Below are 24,778 nucleotides of genomic sequence, written 5' to 3'. Positions count from 1 at the left end.
ATAGATCAAAAAACATTTAGTTTTGCAAATATACTGCATAACTACTCATCAAATATGTGAATTACTACAGCTTAACTGGCTCATATTTATTTTAGACAGATAGCTAAAATTTATGAAGTCAGGGCCACTCTGATTACTGGTGTACATAAAAAAGAAAAAGTATTCAGCTACAACACAGAAAAGCTTACTACTGTAATTTTTTTTTGTTCGGCTCTTCTTGAAGGCTTCTTGAAGGAAGATAATTCACACACACACAAGAATTGTTAAACTTCTAAAAGGAAAAAAACTTTACTGCCTTTTCCTTCTGATTTATGCTAGGTTGTTAAAGTCTTTGTTTCACACCAGTCTAGGTGAGTGATGCTGATACATCTTTGCTTTAAATACATAAAAACCATTAATCCAACTGGTAACATCCAGAGTGGACTATAGCCAGCCTGCAGCCTTATTTCCTCTGTTTGGCTAAGACAGGGAAACTAAAGGACATAACTTGCTGCAGGAACAATAAACCACAATGCAGCATGGGCCACTACTGGAGCAGGAATAAGAGATTATGGCAGGGCTTTTACCCTGTGATCTCTAACACAGCAACACACAGAGTCCACACACCAACAGGCAGTCACCTTTCAGGTCAGGCTCCCTTGCATTCCTAAGAAAGCAGCTAGACAGCACTTCTGTAGCAGATGGTATGAGTGAGGGAAAAAAAAAATCTGTCATACCAGGAGAATTGCTTCTCCTAGTGCAAGAAAAGGCTTCACTGCAGCGAATTGCTCAGAAAAGCCTTCACTGTTTCCTCCTCCTCATTTTTTAGGTATGCAGTCCAACATACGGGGGGGGGGGCTCACTGCAGTTTTGCTCCTCCTTAAGTTGGGCAGCTACAGCTGAGAAGTCCTTGAGCAATTCACACTATGCCACTAGGCTGCAAAACATCCTGAAAATGGCATCCAGCTCACGGCATGTACAACGCTAGACTGCTTGGGGGAAGGCGTGAAGGAGACAGTTTAAGGTCAGAGAAGAAGTTCATGGCAGAAGAGAAATGAACCCAGATCCTTTGAAGCCTCAGACAGCACACCAACTACTGGGCTACATTCCCTCTATTATTTTGGAACTTGCGCTGTTATCCAGAAGAGCAGTTTGTGGTTTCCCTGTTTGAATTCTATGACAGGACAGTTTGAATAGCTAGAAAAGAATTTTGTTTGCTAACTCACAGAAGAATAAAGTCTCAAAAAACTCTTTTTGTTTTTAAATAGTCGTCTAAATTCCAGCAACTCCTTTGAATTTTGAATTCAAATGAACATTTCAATCTACCACAATCTTGGTTTTAGTTCATCCTGGCTTCTAACCTAATGAAGACAGTTAAAAAGGTTCAGACCTGTCACCAAGATGTTCTGTGGTTTAGCAAAAGAGAGCTAGTTTTCTGTTTCTAGAAGTAACTGACATATAAATTCACCAAATTAAGTCACAATTTCTTTTTCTTAGTTCAACAATCCATCTACCACAAGAGATACCAGCAGGTATTGTGCCTTAATACTGAAGTGTCTTCAAAGCCATGCAAGATGTTAGCGAATGGCAGGTAGCAATTACATCCCTTCTGTGAAGTCTGAATATAGGCTGTAAGATTTTTGACACTGTATTATGCTACCATCTACTGGTTCACATTAAATTAAACCTCTGAACTTTCCCTCCAACTCATGCACTCTCCAAACAAAAAAAAAAAAAAAAAAAATTAAAAATCAGTTTCTACAGAGGCTTAAAATTGCAAAATATTAATATGAAATTTGCTAAGGTAATTTCACAGTTCTACTCAGCTTTTGTCTTCTTTTTACTAAGCAGATGCAAGAGTGACTGTTCTACATGTTTAGAACATTTTTATCAAGACAAACCAAACTCATCCAGTCATTTACTTACATTCGGCTAGTTTCAATGTTCTCAGAGTGTGGTTCTCCTGGTGATCTGCAAAACCAGACAGAAAACCTTAAGCACTGCCTGTTCTTTTAAGTCATTACAAAATGAAGTTTTGAAAGATGGAATGCAATGAGTGTATTATTGCCACTAAAAGCATCAACATTTTCATACTTGCAGATTTAACTTCTCAAACTCTAGAATACAGTTTATCACATAAAACATGATAGTATAATTAAGCTAAATTTCCCTAAGCAGGAGAGCACTTTTTCCCCGTGCTTATGCAACAGGAGCCATTAGGGGAGAGCTCTGCTGGCAGTACTTCTGCATTCAGGCTGCACAGTGCTCCAGTTCTGGGCTAATTCTTCATAACCACTTCTGCAACCAAACGTGTACTCAAAGATTATCAGTGATCAACTGCAACCAACAAATTCTCTACAGAGCTGGACTTTAAGAAATAGCAGCTAAGAAACAGGGTCCAAAAGGATATCGAAACAAATTTCTTATCTCTCTCCACCTGAATTTATGGAGCTAATCTCACAGATTTCTGTTTTCTTCAACCCAGCCAAATTCAGAATTAAGTGTTATTGCCTAGCACAAGCAGCACCTGTGTTTAGCTTGGCAACCCCACTGACTTAATTTACAGACTAATTCAATGGGTATAGCTCCATACGAACTTAAAGTAGACTAAATTATAGTCATTTAGCTCCTCCTTATTCCCATCTTCCTTAAGACAGCACTGATCCAACTGTTAATTTTTTTCAGACAGCATTTTTTTTCTCTCTTTGAGGCAGAACTTCCCCCTAGCCAGTGAGTTTGTAGCCAGACAAGCCAGAAGACAAGACAGTCTTGAAATCAGACCTTATGGAACCTTTGCTTGGGAACAACCTTTGGTACAGTTGCCCAGTACTGCCATGCTGGAAATACTGTGCAAGGAGTGGAAACAAAGCACAGCCATTACAGTAAAACTCCGCAGCTTAGATGAACAAAAATGTCTTTCGTGACAGCTCTCTAAAAACAGAAGTGAGCTAAAATCTGCAAACAGAACTAACTTTTTAGGTTTCACCAGAGTCTGCTGAGAGACTTCAGTTAGGACAGCTAAGCAGATTTTCCCACAGCTTTACAGGAAAAAAAAAAATCAATATTTATAGCTATGCAATTTCTAAATTTCTCTATTTATTATAAAACTGTCTATAAGATTCTAAATGCTATTGGAAATCTCCACATGTAGTCTGATGCATTCCTTTTTTCCTGCTTCATTGTGCTATTTTACTGGATGGTCTCTCCTACTAAAGTTTAGACTGCTCTCCAAACACACTACTAAAATTTCAGTTACTTTTCTGAAATACCAGATCTTAACAACTTTTTGGATTCTACTAAACAGACCCAGTGCCTAGAAGGCATTTCTGGCAGACAACTTATAATTCCCAGGTTAGCTGGATACTGTGTGGTGACAGATGATGCAAAACACAGGAAATTATTTGTTTGTATTTCACTAACTTATAAAATTTAACAGACACTAGGGACAGAATTCTGAACTTCCTATCCAACTAATATTACACTCGTGCTTAAAATGCAAATACTCTTTAACTGGAAAATAACATAAAAACTGCCCAATCTCAAAATTTGGCCTCTATTTATTACCTCCAAATTACATTTCCCTTACTCATTAAATTCAGGACAGACAAGGCAGTTGCTGACAAAAATACTGCTCAGCAGCAAAACAAGTAAGAATTTCCTTTTAACTCCAGTGACCAAAGAAAGCCTCTAAATGCTTAGTGAAAAGAATCTCAATTTTTTTCCCACTCATTCACCAGAGCATTTAAGTGTTAGAAGCTGGAATAGAAGAAAGACATATGTTTATATTCATACTGGTTAGCTCCTCTATTTACTTCTAAGACTTTAGAAAATGGTAGCAAAATGTCTGGACATTTAAGGCTTTGCTTTCTTAATTCCAGTATTGGGACATACAACACATTGAGGATTTGGGAAAGAGTAGTGCTTTTAGATGCTACGAAAATACAAAGGAAATAGTGGTGTTAAAAAAAAAAAAACCATCAAGAATACCTAAAGCCTTTCAGCCTTTAAAATAAACAGCAGCATGAAGAATTACAGAAAAAGAGCACACTGGCATCTAAACTGTGCATATAAAAAAAGCAGCCTGGTGATCTGCAATACAGACATGAAAACAGCTAGCAGTATATCCAAAATCTTTTCCTATCCTCACTATTTGTGAGAATATTATTAGGGCTGTAAAGAGACAAAGCAGTTAGGTATATGTTACTCAAAAAAAAAAGGTTGTGTCTATAAGATAAACAATATAAGAAAAAAATACCATCTAGTTGGGTCAAAAAAGGTTTAGTCCTCTAAGGTAAGTGGTTCTGCAGAACACAGGATGAAAATTCCTTCAGCTTATTGTTTTCTAAAATATGAACAGACCTACTATAACTATGATTTGCAGAACAATTAATGGATATATTAATTCGATTTTAGAAGGTTTCAAATGACAACATAAGCACCTCATAAAATGAGCTTTCAATACTCAGTAAAATGAAGTGGAAGATCAATCTCATTACAGGAATTGTACTTGTTTGCTGAGAAGCTATTTATTTTGCAATACCCAATTGTTTACAAACAAGATACCTTGTTATTTCCCGTGAGCAGGCAACAGTATTGAAAAACAACTACATAGTACGGCAAGACGTCCTTTCATCATGCTTAAAATCTGAAACAAGAGTTCTGTTCAGAGAAAATCTCAGAGCAAATGCTCTTAAAAATTTCAGCTTTCAGTTAGATTGTAGATACTGATCATAAGACAACAACTAATCTGAATACTGCAGTATGAGCTCGCAAATTCAAACAGTGGCTCATTTCCAATAACACAGGGAGCAACTTCTCCATTCTATAAGCCACTCCTTTAATTTCCAGTGTACCTCTCTAGATGAGAAAAGTAATGGTATGAAAGCTCACACACACTTTAACATCATCAAGCCATCTTGATAAATACTTCAAAACAAAAACTGCACACATGCTTGGACAAGCATGCTAAACAGTTTATACAGAAATTCAGTATGACAGCAAAATCTACCAGGGACTTTTAAATGATAGCATTGTTCTTAAGAGGGATATCATGGAGCACCACAGCGTTTGCTTGTATTTTAAAAAGCAGGCAAGGGCAAACTGAGGGAGCGTTGAAATCCCTGTCAGCAAGAGTGTGACTCAACTTTGCCAGCTGACTTATCTAAAACAAACTGTAACTTAATATTATTTATAAAACTAACTTCAGGCCATACAAATTAAATACCTTAAAATAAACATTATAGTAGAAAAACTCTTGAGAAACAACCTGATATGCTTTTTGCTTACCTTTTACAAGCTGTGGCCATTCGGTGACATCAGGGTGATCACAATTTTGAGTCACTGATCAAAACCGAGTTGTCGCACCAGTCCTGTATCACGCTGAGCTAAGCATAAGCTTAACAATTCTAAATAAGCAAAAATAATGTAGTTAAAAGTTCTTAAAAATTATTTTTAGCCAATTCTCTAAATAAAAAAATAATAAAAAGAAGAAAAATATTGATGCTAAGCATTGTTTTATCAGCGAGATTAAGACGTCCTTACATTCATTTATTGTATGGCATTTGAACTTCTAGAGTAACTCACTACAGTACAATCAACTGATAAACTTGAAAATTCAGCAACATATTTTTAGCCTAAAAAACCAAAAGCCATACCCATCTCTTGGACCAGTGCAAAACATCCAATGTCAAGACAACAAGGATTCAAAGATCTGGAAGTGTGTGCATAAATATGAACTGTAATTTGTAACTACAATAAAATTCTGGTAGAAGTGTTGCTGCTACAACTTGATTAACATTGTTTCTTATCAAGCAAGGCTCTGTTGCCAGGGGAGCAACAAAGTAACCTGAACTTTGTCGTGTGCCTCTCCCCAAAAAGAATTAAGCTATAGATAAGTAAAAGTTTTAGAGGAGCAACCTTTGCTATCTGTGGTAAATCTTTCAGCTTCTTTGCTCCATTTTTATCATGTGTCCTCTCTCCTCTCCCTTAAATTTTCAAAAGTATATTTTACCTGTCAATTGTTTCCCGTGATCTGGCTCCACTGGTATAAATGGAAGGGTTGGTCCTTTACTTTGTCACGCAGGTGGCAGCCAATGATCACTCAGCAATACTCGTGCCCAGAGCGCCCTGGGACCACCCCAGCTGATTACTTCCATGGCTGAAAAGGAACCAGTTAGTCTCTTACCTACTGCTATTATCTACTCTAAACTAAAGTTAACGGATAAAATATTTCCAAACATAACCCTCAACACTCAATTCATCCCATTCTCTCTCCCCCCCAGGCTCCTAAGTGCACTGGAGAAAGCCAGAAAGAAAAAAAGGTCTCTGAAGGAGAATCGGATGACAAACAGCATTCACTTTCTGCTAATATAAAGTTTTGATAAAAATTGCAATGTTAATATTGTATTTAGTAAATAAAAAGTCATCTCACTTTCTCTTTAAAGCAGTAACTATGAAGACAGACCTCTATATAGTATACTGAGAAGTTTATTCCTGTGGTAACCCAGATGAAACCCCACATTTGCAGGTTGCCATGCAGCAAAAGCCTCACACAGAATGAAGGTGCACAAAGCTATTGATGGCACAACCACAGCTCTCTGCAACACCTGCAGACATAACAATCTGGTGCAAATACTAAGAGAGCACATCAGACAGCTTGAAATATTTAGTAAAAAACATTTATTTCTTTACTGCACCTTCTTTTGTGCTTCAGTCCAATGTATTACAAGAGTATTACAGTAAGATCTTAGCAAGGCTCATGATTTTCTAAAGTTTGTCAGAAAAGCTGCCCAGTTTTGCCAATCTACTACAATTTGCCATTCTGCCACAAACTCTGACCAGAACAAAATTTGTCTTAGTTTCAGAATTATGCTTATTAGTTTTATCATTCATTGAGATAGGTAAAGTGCCATCTGTTGATTTTAACATCAGCAATATTTAAGTGTTCTCATTGTAACACAAATGCAGTTGACACAAGGAAAGTAAAAAAAAAAATATAGGCTACAAAAATCCCCAAAACAAAACAGAGGTTCTCCAGTACCTATGTTTCATGGGTGTAAATTGTCAAAGTTCAACTGAGTCAATTCCAGGAACACAGAACAATGATTAAAAGCCAGTTGGAAAGGTTCCTCATCTGTCAACATTACAGAGCAGGGTAAAGACTTTCCATTTAATTTTTGTGACCATCAGCTGTACAGAAAGGCAACAACCCAAGATGTTGATGCAAAACTACGAAGCTGTAAAACACTACTCTGCTTATGACATTCTGATTAAGATCTGAAAACTTCCACTTTTAGGCAAGCCTTAGTTTTGAGGAACCAGATGCTTATTCTAACACTGCTTCTAGCACTTTGCCCAAGTAACTTTTAGTACACTGATCAGAGGACAGTGGTATAATCACTAAAGCCTCATTGGTTGGGAAAGCTGCATTCTGACTACTCTAAGTATCAGCTCACACTCTGGAGTGTGCCTGGCCAATGACTCCCTACATAGACTTGGTCCTACACCACCCAGACTATTGACAAAAATGTATTACTGTAGTCTTCCATCAAATGGAAGCATGATGGAACACCAGGCTGCCATCAACCTTAGTAAAACAAAGTTTTACTGAGGCTCTTTCATATGGGAGAAGTCATGAACGTGACTGACAACAGTGACACAGCACATGAAGTGCTGGTGCTGGATTCAAACACCACTAGATTTTGGAATGTTAAAAAATATACTGGCAGCTCCACAATCATAGTCAAGACAAGCTTATGCCAAGGCCTGATCCAGATCCAACTCTGTTAGTCTCATTTACCACACCGCCAAACATAGTATCCAACAGCAGTTCTGTGATGGGAGGAAGGGTCTGAACTGCTGCAAATCTCACTCATCTGAAGTAAACTCATCTAAGTTTTGTTGTGAAACTTGTACCTACAAACTGAATTTGTCATGGGTCAGAGCTTTGAGTCAGGTAGTTTCAGCATTTCTGATTTGTTGCACAATAACTTAAACCTAGACTTACTGAATTGTGATCTAAAATTCTCATAGTCCTCTTCATCAGTCTAGATGCAAAAAACCTTAATGAATAATTTTTCTCTTTTATCTCCTTCTCATCCTACCTTTCCCACCTATCCTTGCCTTCACTCCTATGGGACAGAATATGATTGGCAAAGATTCCCTAGCACAGATGAAAGAATTAATTTTTCTAAAACCTTACTCATTCATGCATCAGCAGAGTAGTGTCTGCTGGCAAAGAGACCAGCACGCTGGAACACAAAGTGGGTGGTGAAGGGGACTGCCATCAAAGATTTATTCTGAATATATTTCAAAGGACATTTGGCTGCTTGATACAAACAAGGCCACAAAAACCTCCAACCTGGTTAAGAGAGTCAAAAGACGCTACTTGATTAGGAAAGGAAAACTACACTAATGAATACACTAAGATCCTGGAAAATGGTATTATGAGTTGTGAATTGGTGTAAATCAATGGCTTTTCTGTCACAGGAATTTCTCTACAAAAAACCTCCTCTGTTTGTAACTTACCTTACAGAAGATAGAAACAGCAGCCCCAGAGCAGATATTTATTCATATTACTCAAACAAATTTCTCTGGTCCTAACTGTTATGATCAGCATGGCTTACAGCTTAGGCTTTTACAGGCACACTGAGCAGCTGAAGAATTGAAAGGAAGTTTGTGCCTATGGAGTGTGCCCAAAAAACCCAAGATGTCTGCCACGCTCTTTGGGACTGGCACATCTGTGCCTGCCTAGTGACTATTTACTAGAAGGAGAATCAACTAAGGCTGCAACTACACCTATTACAGATAGCAAGACGTCTTCATGAAATTATGTATCTGAAGAACTTTGTGACTTCAACTAGCCCTCATCAAAAAGGAACGGGATAAATAATGTTTATGCAGTGATTTATAATAACATCTATTTCTCCAAGATGGCACAGGTGAATATTTTCTTAAAAGTATGTTCCTCTCAACTCAAGGAGTTAAACAGTGAGTGAAAGAACAAGATGTCAGAAAGCAAGTTCAGAAGCATCAAAAGGGGCTAAAAGCAACTTTCTTCCATAGTTTGATGAAAGGTATTGGCACATGTCCATAAACCTTGAAAGTCTACAAGCATGAGGCAAGAACAGGTTCCCAACTTCAACATACAGAACCTAAAGCCACATCCTGGAGATTGTAAGTACTTATTTGTCAGCAACCAAAAAAAAGGCAAATAACTTTCAGGTTGGAATAATTTATTTGAACATTGTTACCTACATGGCTTCCCTAAATCTGCTACTGTTGGGTTTTCTGGCTGTTGCTGTTTAGGTGGCCTGGAAAGGCCCAGGGATGGCCTTGGAGAGCCGACGCTTCAAAGAACGAGGAGAGACTTCTGATCTTGTCTCGGTCTCGGTGTTTATTAATTGTTTATCTAAAAGGTTTTCTTTCAGCCCGACAGAGGTCTGCACAGCAAGTCAGCCATGGGCACACTCCGAAGCCCCCGGGCGGTCACTTATCTTTATACCCTAAGTTACGTGTACAATATTTATCATTTTTCTCCAATACTTTCTACTCTTATTAACCTGTGCACTTCTAGTAATGACCAATCCCAAAGTGCCACCACCACCACAGAAGATGGAGGCCAAGAAGAAGAAGAAGAAGGACAGGACACGCCCCAATTCCTCCATCTTACTTCTTTAGACCCCCCTGTACCAAAATCCTAAACCCTGTGTTTTACACTCTAATTAACTTATCCCTTCACCATACACCCAGTGAATTCCTCCTATCCTCATACAGGTCTCATCTCCTGTGTAGGATCAAAATCCTGCCACCAGACACTTCTGGCAACATTCCAGGATTCCCGAGCCCCCCAAGGGTGTTCTCGGCCTCTCTGCACCTCCATCCTGAGGTGCTGAGATCCCACATGCTACTATCCTTGGGTTATTTGATGGTCACCTTCTGTGAGAACAATGCAGTCTGGCAGTTGACACACAGTATCTGAGGCCTAGGAAGATCCCCTAGAGGATGAACACTTTCCACATTTAAACTATAACTTCTGATTGCCTCATTGAAAGAGTGGCACTTGTAAGAATTTAAGTTTCCTTTACAAAGGAATTTTAACTACCTACCCAAGTAATCTTTGATCCAAATTTAATATTCTCTTTTGATCTATGATGAAAATAGGGGTAATCCACTGTACAATGAAGTACCACAATCTACCTTACCTTCCAGTACCAGAATTTTAGTTGCTTAATTAAATACAACCATCTCTCTCAAGAATATGCCACTAAAGACAGCTTTCCAAAGTCTTCTGAAGAGTCCTTATGAATGCTCCAAGAATGAATTTAAATATTTCCAGAATGACTTTGAGTACCACAACAAAACAATCATCTATACAGTAAGAAACTGACACCTAATAGGAGAGTGGGCCTTTTATAACTTGAGTCAAATGTCCTGGAGAATATTCACCAAACCCCTAAATTCAATCTTAATTGTCATATACAGAAAAGAAAAAATAAAGTAATGCAAAAGGCATGTTTGAGCCTATATTTCTTTATAAAGTTGGAAGTACAAATTACTTTTCTTGCCTGTATGCTGCTTCCAATGCAGAAAACATAAAACGTAAGTTTTCTTCATCTAATTAGTAGGCAAAATTATTACTGATTCTACAGTAAATAAAACAGCCACTAATACAACCTGATCATATAAATCCTAATGGGGCCAAAAAAAGTCCCAACCAAACACTAATAAGGCCTCTATATGATTTTTTTTCCCACTGCCTGGTAAGCTAAGCAATTCAACTAGTAAAAACTAATGCAAAATCACATGAGTTAGAAAACCAAAAGAATTGGGTTGTATCCTGGAAAATGCCAACCTAAAGTGACTAAAGCAGTCACAACTGATGTACAAGTGTACACATGCTCCCATGTATTACAAAAAGAATGACAGATATGGCTCATGAAGGGTCCCTGGCACAAAGCATTCACATATCTTCCAAACTTAAACCCAGTTCTCCAATTATTCAGTACTCCTCAAAAGTGTTCCAGAACTAGTAGAAAAGAGCCACAAAAACATCATGAAGATAGAAGAAAATGCCTTGTGATTAGACAATGAAAAGAGTTCAAAGTTAATTAAGCCTATCAATATAGATATTGGAAGAAACTAAGTCTTCTCATAGCACAAAAAGAATACATGAAGATCTTCTAACTGAAAGAATGCACATAAAACCATCATTAATAGAAAGTGAAGGCCCATAAATTCAATTAGAGCAGGAACATAAGTATGAGAACAATTAACACGAATAAATTATTTGGGATGGGAATCTGAATTTGTTACTATCTTTAAATTAAAGATAGTGCTACTCTGGAATTTAGATTTCAATAAAATCACAAGTTACTGAATTTCATAAAGGCAGAATTTTGTGTATCTCAGTACAAAGAGATCAAACATAGACTTACATAAAAGCTCCATCCTATAATATCTGTATACTTACTTCGCCTTGATTTCAATACTCCCCACTGTACTGGTTTTGGCTGGAATAGAGGTAATTTTCTTTACAGTAGCAAGTGTGGGGCTGTGTTTTGGTATTGTGTTAACACAGGGTTGCTTTTGTTATTGCTATTCATGTTACAGCTTTCATAGAGTCAGGGCCTTTTCTGCTCCTCACCCCACAGGGAGGAGGCTGGGGGTGCACAGGGAGTGAGGAGGGTTCACAGCTGGGACAGCTGACCCCAGCTGGCCACAGAGACATTCCATTATTATAAGGCATCATGCTCAGTGTATAAAGCTGGGGGAAGAAGGAAAAAGGGGGAATGTTCAGACTTATGGCATTTGTCTTCCCAAGTCACTGTTACCTATGATGGAGCCCTGCTTTTCTGGAGAGGACAGAACATGTGCCTGTCCATGAGAAGTGGTGAATGAATTCCTTGTTTTGCTTTGCTTCGTGCACAGCTTTTGCTTTACCTATTAAATTATCTTTATCTCAACCCACGAGTTTTCTCACTTTTACTCCTCCAATTCTCTTCCACATCCCACTGTGTGGGTAGGTGAGAGAGTAGCTGTTGGGTATTTAGTTGCCAGCTGGGGTTAAACTATGATATCCATAAATCAGGGAGTAACAGAAAAATACCTAATGTTTGCTCCCATTCCCTCCCCTCAGGCCAAAACCTAGAGGCCTGCATGTTATTTCTACTTTCTAAAGCTGCTCCTGCAACTTTGGACTCTAGATTTTGCCTTCAATATCTGGTTTTGGTTTAATATTTCAGTGAGATCATATACATATTTTGTTCACCTTTGTAAAAGTAGGAAAGATCCAAAATTATCTTTAGCTTCTGTGCTTTACACTTAGACCACAGGTGATTTTTTCTTTCCACTACACACACCCCCCTTTGGTTTTTTTTTTTGCAGCAGAACCATTTGTTTCTATTTCAGTTACATTATACCTGTTACTTTAGGCTGCCTCCAAAATGATACACAGCTATGAACAAAAAGCCCTTTTTACACCAGCAGGTGAAAATCCAATCCACCTATTTAAATGTCTTTTACTAATTCTTTTATTGACTACTCATCATGTTAAGTTATTTTGCAGGTAAGTTTTACAGCTTCACTTCAGCTTTACTACTTAAACTTTTATTCCATCTGTCCTTTTGCTTATCCTCTATTTTGATTTCCTTTGCCACCCATCTTTCATGCTGCCTTCCATGTAAAGCATCTTGCTGCTCACCAAGTTCTTCAGCACGTTTGTTTAAATATAATTGATATTAAAACTGAGCAACCATGCAGCTCTGTAGTACGACATTCAGCTTTTCTGATGTTCCATTAGTATTTATCACTAACAATTTGTGGGGATTAGAGGGCAATTCTTCATCAACTTATGAAGCACATACCACTACAAAGACTCTGCATACATACAGTGGCAAGCAGCTAAACATCCAGAAGAAAAGCAGCCAGCAGGCATAATGGCAATAAAGAAATAATGGCTTAGGTTTGAAGAAGAGCCATCATACAAAGAACTGGTATTGACACTGGAGAGCAAGAAGCAGGTGGGTGGTCCCAGTGGTGCTGTGGGTGCAAAAATGAATATACACTACCTGCCAGATGCCTGCTAGAGTAAAGGACCAATCTATACAATTCTCTCAGGAACATCTGGATTGTGACAATGTAACATTGTAGCTTTTTGAGAGACTTACAATTTTTAATCAGTACATACTACAGCTAAAGTTTCAGCTTAGAATTAACAGTTTTATTAGAGCCTGTCTATAGTTTCCTATGAAACAGAACTTAAAAAGACATCAAACAACTGTTTTGCAAATTTGAGATTTCAAAACTTTAAGTATATTTCTAAGTTAATTATCTTGAAAAGAAAAATCCAGACATAAACCCATGGCATAGAAAACTTGGATCAGCTTGCCCACAATTTAAGTGGTTGAAAGAGAAAGTACACACATGGCTTAGGAAGTGTTATTGAAATAACTATATAAAATATGCATATGCATTAACAGACCTATTTAATATGGCAGAAAATTTAACTCAATTGTTGTTTTTCTCAATGTAGTGGTGCTAAAAGTTCCAAAAATTCTCAATGTACCAAGTTGCAGAATTACAGAACTTAAAAAGACACTACAGAGTAGTGCAGTAATACCAGGTGTTACTAGAGGACTACACCAAAATTCAGTTAGGAAATGGCAAACAAAATAACTACAAGCTCAAGTCCCAGTCTTGCCACATTACACATACATACTTTTTAGCTGGCTGGACATTTAAGAGCCTAGACAAAAAAGAGACACCATGTGCCATGGGTTTATGTTAACACTGCTAAAAAAGATAGTATCTCTGTATTTCGCAGCATTCCTATTTGTAAACTTGACTTACACTGATGATCGCATAAATTTTCTGCAAGTTCTAAACTTATTTTCAAGTCATAGCCTCACTATACATATGTTCAGTAGCAAATTAAAAAACACACAGATCTTTCAGAAACACAGCAGTTCTTATCCAATCCATGGAGAAATAAATGGATGGTAGCAGCATGATGATGAGCTTGTTAAATCAAAAGGGAATTCACCAGTGTTATACCATAAGTATTTATTTTCCCCAAGAAAAATCAAATAAGTCAGTTTTCTAGAGAATTATGATTAAATAATAAATATAATAGTTAAAAAGGGAAAATTTAATGTGTGCTTCTTCCTGAATTAATTTTCAATCTTTTTTTAAATCTCAGTGAAGAAAAGTGTAATTATTTGTTATAACAATTATTAGCATACAAACAATGTAAGTGGAAACATAAACATACCATATCTTTCCAGAGCTGCAGAATCTTGTTCTTTCAAACTCTAAAATGGACTTCTACAGTTCTTGTACCTATAATGCAAAACATTACAATTCAGTTCCTGCACTATGCTTCACACTAATCTGAAGCTCCATACAACTTCAAGACAGTACATTCAGAAGTGTCTATTTGATTAGTCACAAATATGCAACTAAAGGAAACACAGAATCATAGAATATGTCTAGTCAGAAGGGGCCTACAAGGATCATCATATCAAACTCTCCACTTCTCACAGGACTACCTAAACCTAGACCATATAAAAATAAATCACACTTCTCATAGAAAAGCACAACAGAAAATAATTATTATGTTAGATAAGCTACAAAAGTGTGAAGTTCAAACACACATTTTTCCCCCGCAGTGATGCAATAGTTTTACAATTGCATTCATCCAGTTCATTATAAATACCAATTTCCTCTCTCCTTCCCGCCCCTTATTTTGTCCTTTTTTTTTTTTTCCTTTTCTTTAAGAACTGGCATTTATAATAAGAAAAAAAAAACAAACATTCAGGAGAAGTCACAGATAGAACCAAATCTTTGTTCTGGGTGCATCAAACTGCTGGAGTTCAGTATGCTTTTCTACAAAATCATTTTCAGAGAAGTCATATTTAACAAGGGACTAAAACATACTTTTCAACAAACACCTAAAAGCACAACCAGTCTCGAGGGAAAAGGTGACAGAAACAGACACATATGCATATAACTAAAGAAAGATAGGGGTCCTGGATTCCCCATCACTGAAGTTGCTCAAAACCAAGCTGGATGGGGCTCTCAGTAACCTGGTCTAGTGAAAGGTGTCCCTGCCCATGGATGAGGCTTGTAGTTATATTTTTTCTTTAAGGTTCCCTACCAACCCAAACCATTCCCTGATTCCATGAAATCTACTAACTACTTTCTAAAAAAGTTAGTAATTTGGCACAGAATATCACATTTTCAGCACTCTGAAGATTTAATACATAATTTCTTGGCTTAAAACTCTATTAACAACAAACAATTTCAATGCAGCTGATTTAGGCTGATCTCCAATATAGATCAGGGTCCCCACATAGGAAACCTCAATCTGGTTACCTTAATTACATTTCATTTTAGAAGATGCCAAACCAGCAAGAAATCATTTGGTGTCAGGGGCCAAATTCTTTATCAGGGAACTGTAATGGGGTGATCCTGGACCAGTTTTGCCACTAAAGCTCCAAGCACTAACACTGTGAGCACACTCTTTTGTATTTTAAAAAAGTTAGTTATACAGGGCAGCCTACAAGTTTTGTGAAAAAGGACTGCTATTTCAACAAGCAATTCTACTAGTTATGTAGCTTTCTGTACAGTTAGGATTACTGTGTTAACAATATGCAACCGTGTCAATAAAACTTTCCTACCATTCAGAAAAAAAACAGAAGAAAAATTCATCTAAATAACATGAGACAGTAACTGATGATTTTCCTATTTGTAAGCAGCACTTCCACTCCATATCCACAGCAGAAATCCAAAATACCTTATATTCTACCAAAGAATAATTCTTCATTTCCTGTGGTGCCATTAGACAAACTCAGTTAGAAGTATTCTGACAAATGCAGTATTTTCACACCTTGTGTTGCAGGACTTCCAGATTCAATGTATGCATTTGCTCTTCTACATAGAGCAGTGTCATCTGTATAAAATTCTCTCATTCTCCTCTAAGATACAGAAGCACAAATTTTCAGTATGCACAGAGTAGGAGGAGAGCACCAAGTACAGCTTGAAAAACTATTGCAAATACATCTACCAGGGTTCTTATGATTATTGCCCAGCAACAGAGACAAAAAAAAAAGGATTCCCAAAAGAACTGAAGCTATGGAGTAAGGTAGGACTGTACAACTGATAGAGGAAACCAGACCACAAAGGAGGAGATGTAGACAGGTTATTTGCATAATAATACACAGAACAGAAGAGCAAATCCAGCAACACAAAACTGACGTTCCTGGACTTCCAGTTCTTCTCCTTCAGTTTCTCCCCAACAGCTACCACTAAGGCAGAACAGAGTTCAGCAGTCTGCTAAGTCTAAAGTCTACATTCAAAGGCTACATGACAACACGAAAGGAAATAAGGCTAATAAGTCTCTGTAATGCTTGTCTAAAAGGAATGAAAATTATTTCATGAATAATGTACTTCAACATTCACCTCCAGTATACTTAATTAGCACTAAGCCACATCTGCCTAAAAAAATGCAAATGACAATATGACTTAAAGCTTGGCCAACCATATTGTTTCCACTCCACATTAAAAAAAATCTCAATCCATCATATGACTAGAGCCAAAAAAGCTGCTTGTTTACAACTATGTCATGCATTTTCAATAATTCAGGCACACTGAATTATATTAAGACAGTAAAACACTGAATTAACCACACTGTTGCATACAGAATAACAAAGTATTTAAGAAATTAATTATAAAATACAAAAAATATTTTGCAACTCTCATGTCTGGCCCAGTAAAAAGTATCATGAAATAATCTCTATCAGGTGCTTAGATTATGTTTTATGTTTACGTCCTTCTTTCAATCAGATATTCAGGTTAGAGGAATCATGCAAATGGAGTATTTTTCTCATGGAAAGGACTCAATCTTTGCAAGCAAGAAATACCAGTGTTTCACAGAAGTGTTACATTCTCTCAGGAGCTCCCTTGTCCTTGAAATCTGATGGGATTCACAGGTTGTGGGGACTCTTAAGTATGTATTTCTATTGGCTACAATAAGCAATTTTTGCTACACCAGCTGAAACACAAAGTGTTGCTACTCAGTCAGTGTACACTAGTATACCTTGGACTTTCTAAAAATAAACCTGGGTGTACACACATAGTAAAACACAACATTCATCATCAAGACTTTGGACATGAGATTTCACTATGAAATAATAAGCAATCATTATCTGAGTATAGCTACACAAATAAGAAAAATGAAAGATTGTATTGGAACCAGAAATTCTGAGGTAGTGACAGACCTCTTCAGGATTAAGTTTTTGATTCCTTTTAAGAAAAAGGCAAGTAGCACATTGTAAAATAAAAATATTTAAAGTATTAGTTAGCTCAAACATACAACTAACCATAAAGCAAAAGCAAAACTCTTCTACAGCTATGATAGCCATTCTTGAAGTATGTTGACCTACGTCCCATTTGAGAAGTTGAGTTCCTTTAAGAGCCACTCCACCACCCTGTAACAGCCCAAGCCTGCAGAGCTGCAGCTGCTGCAGCCTGGGTCCCTGGGAGCATACCAGAGCAGGAGCACACAAGCAGTGCCAGAGCTTGGCTGCCTGGACAAGCCTGGCATCTCAGTGCCCTGCAAGCTTTGCAATACAAGAGAGATCACTCTTGTGCCTCCCCTGCACAAAGCTCCTAAGGGGTAAGGGAGAGGGTGTCTGTCATCCAGATCTCCTCATTTTATTGATTTCTTAGGTGTAATGATTATCAAGGAAGTAATAAAAAGTCCTAAAAGCAGTCTGCTAAAAGAAGCTATGAACATGGTCTTCTCTATGGAGAGATGAACTAGCTTCACACCTAGAACTCTAGCTTGGTCAGAAGTCCTGTCACAGCCCTCAAACAACACCAGAATGAAACACAAACTATGTGGACTAATCATTGCCAGACCATTATGCAACAGCCACCAAACCCAAAAAGAGGTTCTGGAATTTTTTGCTTGTGATCCTACTGATCTATAGGCCACCAAGATCAAATTTCCTTTGGGTTTCAAACCACTCTTTAGTTTTTGATACTTAAATTTTGTCTTTAGTTGTTTAGGTCACAGCTTTGACATTCTGTCACATGAGGAAGGAACATGAAGGCACATGGAGGACAGGAAGATTTGAAGCAGCCAGCATGGCTTCACTAGGGGCAAGTCTGGCTGGACTAACCTAATGGACTCCTATGACAGAGTGACTGCATCAATGGACAAGGGAACAGCTACTGACATCATCTATTCAAACTTCTGAGGCCTTTGATAGGGCCCCCCACAGCACCCTTCATCCCAAGTTGGAGAGAGAATAGATGGGACTCTTTGGTGGATGACGAATTGGTTGGATGGCTGCACACAGAGGGTAGTGGTCATTGGCTTAATGTTCAGATGGACATCAATGACAAGAGGTGTCCTTCAGGGGTCCATAGTGAGACCAGTTCATCAATGACAGACAGTGGCACCTAATGTACCCTCAGGAAATCTGCAAACAATACTAAGCTGTGTGGTGCGGCTGATATGCCTGAGGAATGGAATGCCATCCAGAGGGACCTGGACAACACTGAAAAGCAGGCTCATGAGAACCTCACCCAATGAGTCCAAGTGCAAAGTCCTGAACCTGGACTGGCAACACCTGATGTCAACACAGGCCAGGGGACATGGGAATTGGCAGCAGAATTAATTACAGAAGAACTTGGAGATCCTGTTGGAAGGCCAGCCTTGTCCCAGCAATGTGTCCAGAATGTATCCTTGGCTGCATCAAGAGCAGCATGGCCAGCAGGCCAAGGGAGACCAGTCTGCCCTTCTACTCCTCTGAGACCCCACCTGCAGTGCTGCATCCAGGTCTGGAGTCCGCAGCACACAACAGGCATGGACCTGTTGGACAAAGTCCAGAGGAGGGCCACAAAAATTATCAGAGGGCTGGAGCAGCTCTCCTATGAAAAAAGGCTGAAAGAGTTAGCATTGTTCACCCTGGAGAAGAGAAGGATCTGAAAAGACTCATTGGCTTTTGTTTAGTACTGAAGAGGAACTTACACGACAGAGAAGGACAAACTTTTTACAAGGCCCTGCTATGACAGGATAAGAGGTAATGGCTTTTAACTAAAAGAGAGCAGATTAATATGATATCAGAAAGTAATTTTTTACAGTGAGGGTGGTAAAGCACTGGAACAGATTGCCCAGGGACAGGAGATGCCCCATCCCTGGAAATATACACAGTTAAGCTGGATGGGGCTCTAAGCAATCTGATCTATTTGAAAATGTCCCTGCTTATTGCAGAGGAATTTGAACTAGATGACATTTAAAGGTCCATTCCAACCCAAACTATTCCAAGTCTGTGGGGAAAAAAAAAAGTCATGCACTCCATATCAAGCAGTCAATGGTACATGAGTTAAAGTTGTCCTATACCCACCACCACTGTAACCCACCTCTGAGTGACAGTCCCACTTCCATCATGCTACATAAGATAAATGTGATTCTCAGGAGCAAGTTATGTTAGTACACAGAGCATGTTTTTAAAGTTATTTGAATGGATGCAAACAGCAATGCTTTTCAATGAAAAGTACTGGGACAGCTACATACTGTGAATGCCCTTTTCAAGCCACCAGATCAGAAAAAAAAAGAATTCAAAGCTCTGCTTCACTAACTAGAAGTTTCTCTAAAAAACCCATATATACTTGTCCTAAGGAAATTCAAGTAGCTTCAAAAGAAGCAGATCACCCCTCTTACCTAAGACAGTGAAGTGAGGGTCCAGAAGGAAGCCACCCATTTAGCTCCACTCAGCAGAACAACTGCAGCTTCTCCTAATTCTTCAGCACTCTGTAAAACATGGGTAAAGAACCATGCAGGACGGTAACGGAAAGAGTATCGGTAAAGACTGACTTCCACCCCCTTCCTCCATTCAGCAGTTTGCATTATACAGGGAAGCAGGCTCAACCTATTAAAGTAAGTAAGAAGTAGTTAATGCTTCCTTTAAGAGATTCATTCATAAGAGTATTTGTTAGACAGAACTATAATAATATTTGATTCATAATGTAATTTTGCACCCAGCAAGTTATTTTGTCAATAAGCTCTATTCCTCCTAACCACAGGAAGGTGCAGCTATTCAAAAATAGCAATTTAAAATGCTATTTAGTCAGATGTTACATTGCCAAACCTGAATCCTGAATCTCAACATTATTTGATTTTCACATTCTTCCTATGAGGTTATTTTCCTGAAGAAATGTGTCACCAGCTGCTGTAGTTACTGAAGTGTTGCTTCATTGCAAAATGTTACCTTTAGACTGTATTTGCTGACTTTCTGCTAACTAACCAGATATGTTACACACATTACTATTCCTGTGAACCAGCTTTTTTCCAAACTTTAATTCATGGGCAACACAGCTTTATGAGTCCAGCAGGCACTGCCTGCTAATACAAGAAGTTACAGCAGTAAATGTTAAGGTCAAAATATTTAAGGTGACAAAATTCACTTAAACACAAGATTTGCCCACTGTTGTTGTCTCTGGGAACCAGCTATTGAGCACAGCTTATAGAACTTCTGGGAGGGGGTATTTTTTTTTTTTTAAGTAAACAACATAGTCTAGATTTTTTTCATTACAGACCCTGATAGCAAATGTATTACTCCCCTCCTTCCAGGTACAAATCAGAATTTGATTAGTGACAGAAAACCTTTTAAAGCTGCTTCTCTAAAAAATTCGCAGCTACCTTAAATACACTGGATATTTCAGAAAACTTGTAAAACACACCTCCTTTGTTTAAAAATCAATAGATATTCATTAATTAGAGTGAAGACTTGGCCCACATTACCAGAAAGGAAGACTGATGCTGGAAATGAGATCTATGCCTAGATACTTTATGAATTATATTCCTTTTTCCCTCAATTACATGTTCTATTTTTAAGAATTAGTGGCTTTCATCTTCAGGTGTATGAGTACACTGATGCAGGGAGGGAGAAAGAAATTTCCTGCATTTAAAAGAAGATGAATTCTCTATGGACATTCACTAAGTAAAGTAAAAGTAACAGAGAGGGGGGAAAAAATCATTCCTGCGCAGCAAAAATTAGGATGATGCATATTTACAAAAACATAAAAACTGATTAAATTCCATGGTAAGCGTCACATCATGTACTATACTAATTACTGTTCATAGAAAATGTTCTATGTTTAAACATGTTTACAATTAAACATGTTTATAACTTAAAACTCAACTCTGGTTAAGCAGAACCTGTGAATTCTGAGAACTGGTGAAGAATATGTCAACAAAGGACATAATCATAGTGAAACAAACATGATTTTATATTGTGTGTGCTGGGTCCTGGTGGTACACATGACATTCTATACTTTCAAAAGAGAAGTTAAATTATATGAAAAAGAACCAGGTTTATTTTCTCAAGTTGATTAAAACAACTGGGAACAATTTCCAGGTGCTCTAACAGGGACTCCAACAGACTGAGAACAACTCTAGGCATGTTCAACATATACACACAGTTTTCAATTCCATTCATAAAAGAATCATCCTTCCCATGTTTTTAAGCAACAGCAGCAATTACAAAAAAGGAAAAGACCAGAAGTCTGGTTTGTTATTTAAAAAAAAGGATCAAACCCACACAACTTCAGAGCTCTGAAGAGGACTTGGGACTGAAAAATTTAGGCTTTAAAACACACTGCTGTTCAAGCCTTTTTTTACCAAGCCACAGAAAGATACGCTGAAATAACCTCGAACAAATTAAATACTCATTTTGGTACCTGGCTTTTGTTTCTATATTCTTGGGAAATGCTCAAGACACTCCAATGAGGAGAAAGAGTAAACACCTCTGATAAAAAAAAATGAACTTAATTCCAGCAGGAAAGATGCTACATTAAATAGCAAACACTTAGAGTGGAATGGAAGGTATTTGTAAAAGAGAGAGGAAGCATCTGTAACATTGTACAGAAATAATTTCAATTAAAAGTATCAGCTCTGTAAATGTAACTAGTGGACTAGTCTTTTACTACTTTTCAGCATTGAGTTGACAGAATGATACTGCACTACAAAGTGTATCTGTTTTAAAAGACAAACACGTGTGATAGTTTTCTCTGCATATCCATATCAATTTAGCAATACACATTTCATACTTTCAATTCAACACACTCAAACTGAGTTTTGCCATATTTTCAAATTTCTAAAAAGTACCTTCAATTGTTTTCACAATGAAAGGGCACAGCTATTCAGAGCCAACATCTAAACCAAGCAGTTTGTGAGAACTGTAAGCCCATTTTCCAACAATTTTCATTCTTATCAAGTAGTACTCCTCTCTCCCCGCACCGTAAGTGCCTAACAACACAGTACAACTCAGAGCTGGCTTCTCCTTAGCAGGTAATCTCTCTAACTGGATGCTATTTGCATAAATTAGGAACTTAATCTTATCTTTTAGACCTCTCCCTTTCAAACCAGTCAGCTAGTCAAAAAAAAAAAAAAAAAGAAGAAGAAAAAGAGAAAGAAGATAAATTGACAATACAATCACGCAGGTCCTACTTTGTTAAGAAATCAAAGCTAAAATCGGGTACAATTTTCCACTGAGAAACTTTCTACTAGACATGCAAGAAGCATGGTAAAACCCCTCTGAGAAGCCGATTTCTCACAAGGCTTCAGATTTACAGATTCTTACTGAAGCAGGTAAGTTCCAAGCAGACAGAAGGACCATCCCTGAAGTGATGTGTAAAACACACGCTTAGTCCCAGAATTAGACCAACACATTACACAGAAGGAAACATAAGTATTTCCATTAATTGCAGAAAAAAGACAAGGAATAACTATAAACCTATAAATCACAGGTTCTTGTCACTTAAAGGAGAATTGTGAAACATGTTTTGTTTCTTAAGCAGTAGTAACTGCTGAATGACCACAACACATCAGCTTACAAATTTACAAATCAGCGGTAAAGTGAAACATCCCTTCCCAGAAACACTGTAGGTATGCTTAAAAACTGAAGCCCAAAAAATCCTGCCGTCAGGAGCGACAGATCACATGTATCAACAAGGCGGCCTGCTCACAGGTTCAGATCCCACTCTTCAGAGGGTAACACGAGCAAAGTGATCAGACCCACTTTGTCAAGCGGGCCTTGGCCACTGGTTAAGAGACCCTCGCAGCACTTCCTATTCCCATTGCGACAGCACCGAGCCGTCCCATGCCCACGGCAGCCCCGAAGAGTAGGGACCGAACCGGGGAACTGAGGCAGGGGCAGGCTGGGTTCACCCAAGGTCGCCCAGCGAGCCGGGTCTCACGGGGGGCGGCAGAGGCTCGGAGCCGCCCGCCCGTCCGGCCTTCCCGGCGGCCCCGCACCCGTGCGGCTCACGGCGCGCAAGGCGAGGACCCCCGGGGCTGCCGCCTTCTCCTCCCCGGCGCAGGGGAGCTGCCAGGGCCGCCTCCCTCCCCTCCAGGGCCGGCGTGAGCCGGGCGCCATCCCCGCTCCCGGCCCTGCGCAGCGCTCACACCGACCTGGGCGCCTCGGCTGCTGCTCCCGGGCGCTCCTGCCGCCTCTGCCGCCCGGGCTCATGCGGGGGCCGCGCCGCACTCGGGGCCGGGCCGCGGGCGAGAAGGAGGCGCTGCTGCTGCCGGTGCGGCCGGAGCCGCGGCCTGGCGGGGCGGGGAAGGCGAGGCGGGCGGTCGGGCCGGGCCGGGCGGGCGCGTCTCCTCCTCCTGCTCCTGTGTCGGCCGGGCCGCGCTCAGCGCGAGCCCCGCTCCTCCATCTTGGGACAACGCGGATGTCGGCGCGGCGCAGGCTCGGGGCGCGCGGGAAGGAGGGAGGGAGAGAAGGAGGGAGGACCGGCCGCGTCCCGGCGTGCAGCGCGGGCGGGGGCGAGGCGAGGCGGCGGCGGCGGCGCGCTACCCGCCGCGGGCAACCATAGAGAGCAGCCGGGCCGCGCCTTCCGGCCGTGTGCACTCGCGGCGGCGCCCGGCGGAAGAGCGGAGCCGCGGCGGCGCCTGCGCGCCCGCGCGCGCGAGGCGAGGGCCGCCATGTTGAAAGAGGGCAGCGCGGGGCCGCGGGGTGGGGGCGCCGGCCAGGCGGGCGCACGGGGCGGGGCGGGGCGGGGCGGGGCTCAGAGCTGCGCGTGCGCTCGCGCAGGGTGCGGGGCGTGCGGCGCGGGTGGGGCGGTGTGAGGGAGCAGGGGGGCGTCCGTCGGGTGTGGCTGGGCACACACATACATACTGCCTACACGTACACACACATACCCGCGCGTACATATACGTGTACACAAGCATCTGCAAATATTAACGCATACACGTGGGTGCACACACACTGACACACACACGGACACACACAGGTGCCTATGGAGGCCGGCGGGCAGTGCAGGGACTGGTGGCACAGCAAGGAGCCATCGCTGCCGTGGGCAAGGAGAGTGGCTGCCACCAGCTCTAAGTCCCTGGGCAGGTCCCCACCGAGCCCTACCGGAGTCCAGCCTGTCCGGCAGTCCCCATGGCAGCCCGCCCAGGGTTTATCGGGTTTAATCTGGGCAGGGAGCCGTGGCCGGCTGGCAGAAGGGAGCAGTGGAAGGGGAGCGGCCGGTGGGTGACCTCTGCAGGGGAGCCCATGTTGGAGCCATGAGTGAGCCCAGGCCCGAGAGGACAGGCGGTGCCAGGCCAGCCCTGCCAAGTGTGGCCCCTCCCAGGCAGGGGAGGCGAGGACGGGGACACCGAGGGCTCGGTGACCCATAGGTGGCAAAGAGTGTGGACAGCCTTGCTGTGCCAGCCTGCCGCGCTGGGCAGAGAGCCAGCACGGTGTAAATTTAGGTCATCAAATGCCTGGTGTTATTCAAA

General features: G+C 40.3%; 1 protein-coding gene across 5 annotated transcripts in view; it reads right to left on the bottom strand.

Annotated features, from left to right (window-relative positions):
* Positions 1 to 23,735, bottom strand: part of UBE3A (ubiquitin protein ligase E3A) — a 54,200-nt gene extending 30,465 nt beyond the window's left edge. The window contains exons 1-6 of one of the 5 annotated variants that reach the window (XM_058824933.1): positions 23,459 to 23,735; positions 19,709 to 19,798; positions 14,249 to 14,316; positions 5,990 to 6,136; positions 5,266 to 5,384; positions 1,906 to 1,950 (exon numbers count right to left, since the gene is read on the bottom strand). In XM_058824933.1, coding sequence (XP_058680916.1) covers positions 1,906 to 1,950; positions 5,266 to 5,285 — 65 coding nt within the window. In that variant the 5' untranslated portion in view covers positions 5,286 to 5,384; positions 5,990 to 6,136; positions 14,249 to 14,316; positions 19,709 to 19,798; positions 23,459 to 23,735. Of the gene's footprint in view, positions 1 to 1,905; positions 1,951 to 4,542; positions 4,625 to 5,265; positions 5,385 to 5,989; positions 6,137 to 14,248; positions 14,317 to 19,708; positions 19,799 to 23,458 lie in introns of all 5 variants that reach the window. The other 4 variants (XM_058824937.1, XM_058824935.1, XM_058824934.1 and 1 more) reach the window with 4 other exon arrangements.
* Positions 23,736 to 24,778: the final 1,043 nt, after the last annotated feature.

The sequence above is a fragment of the Ammospiza caudacuta genome, chromosome 2, assembly GCF_027887145.1.
Source record: "Ammospiza caudacuta isolate bAmmCau1 chromosome 2, bAmmCau1.pri, whole genome shotgun sequence".
Classification (NCBI taxonomy): Eukaryota; Metazoa; Chordata; class Aves; order Passeriformes; family Passerellidae; genus Ammospiza; species Ammospiza caudacuta.
Note: the sequence above shows the minus strand (reverse complement) of the source record. Positions and strands in the feature narration are given on the sequence as shown.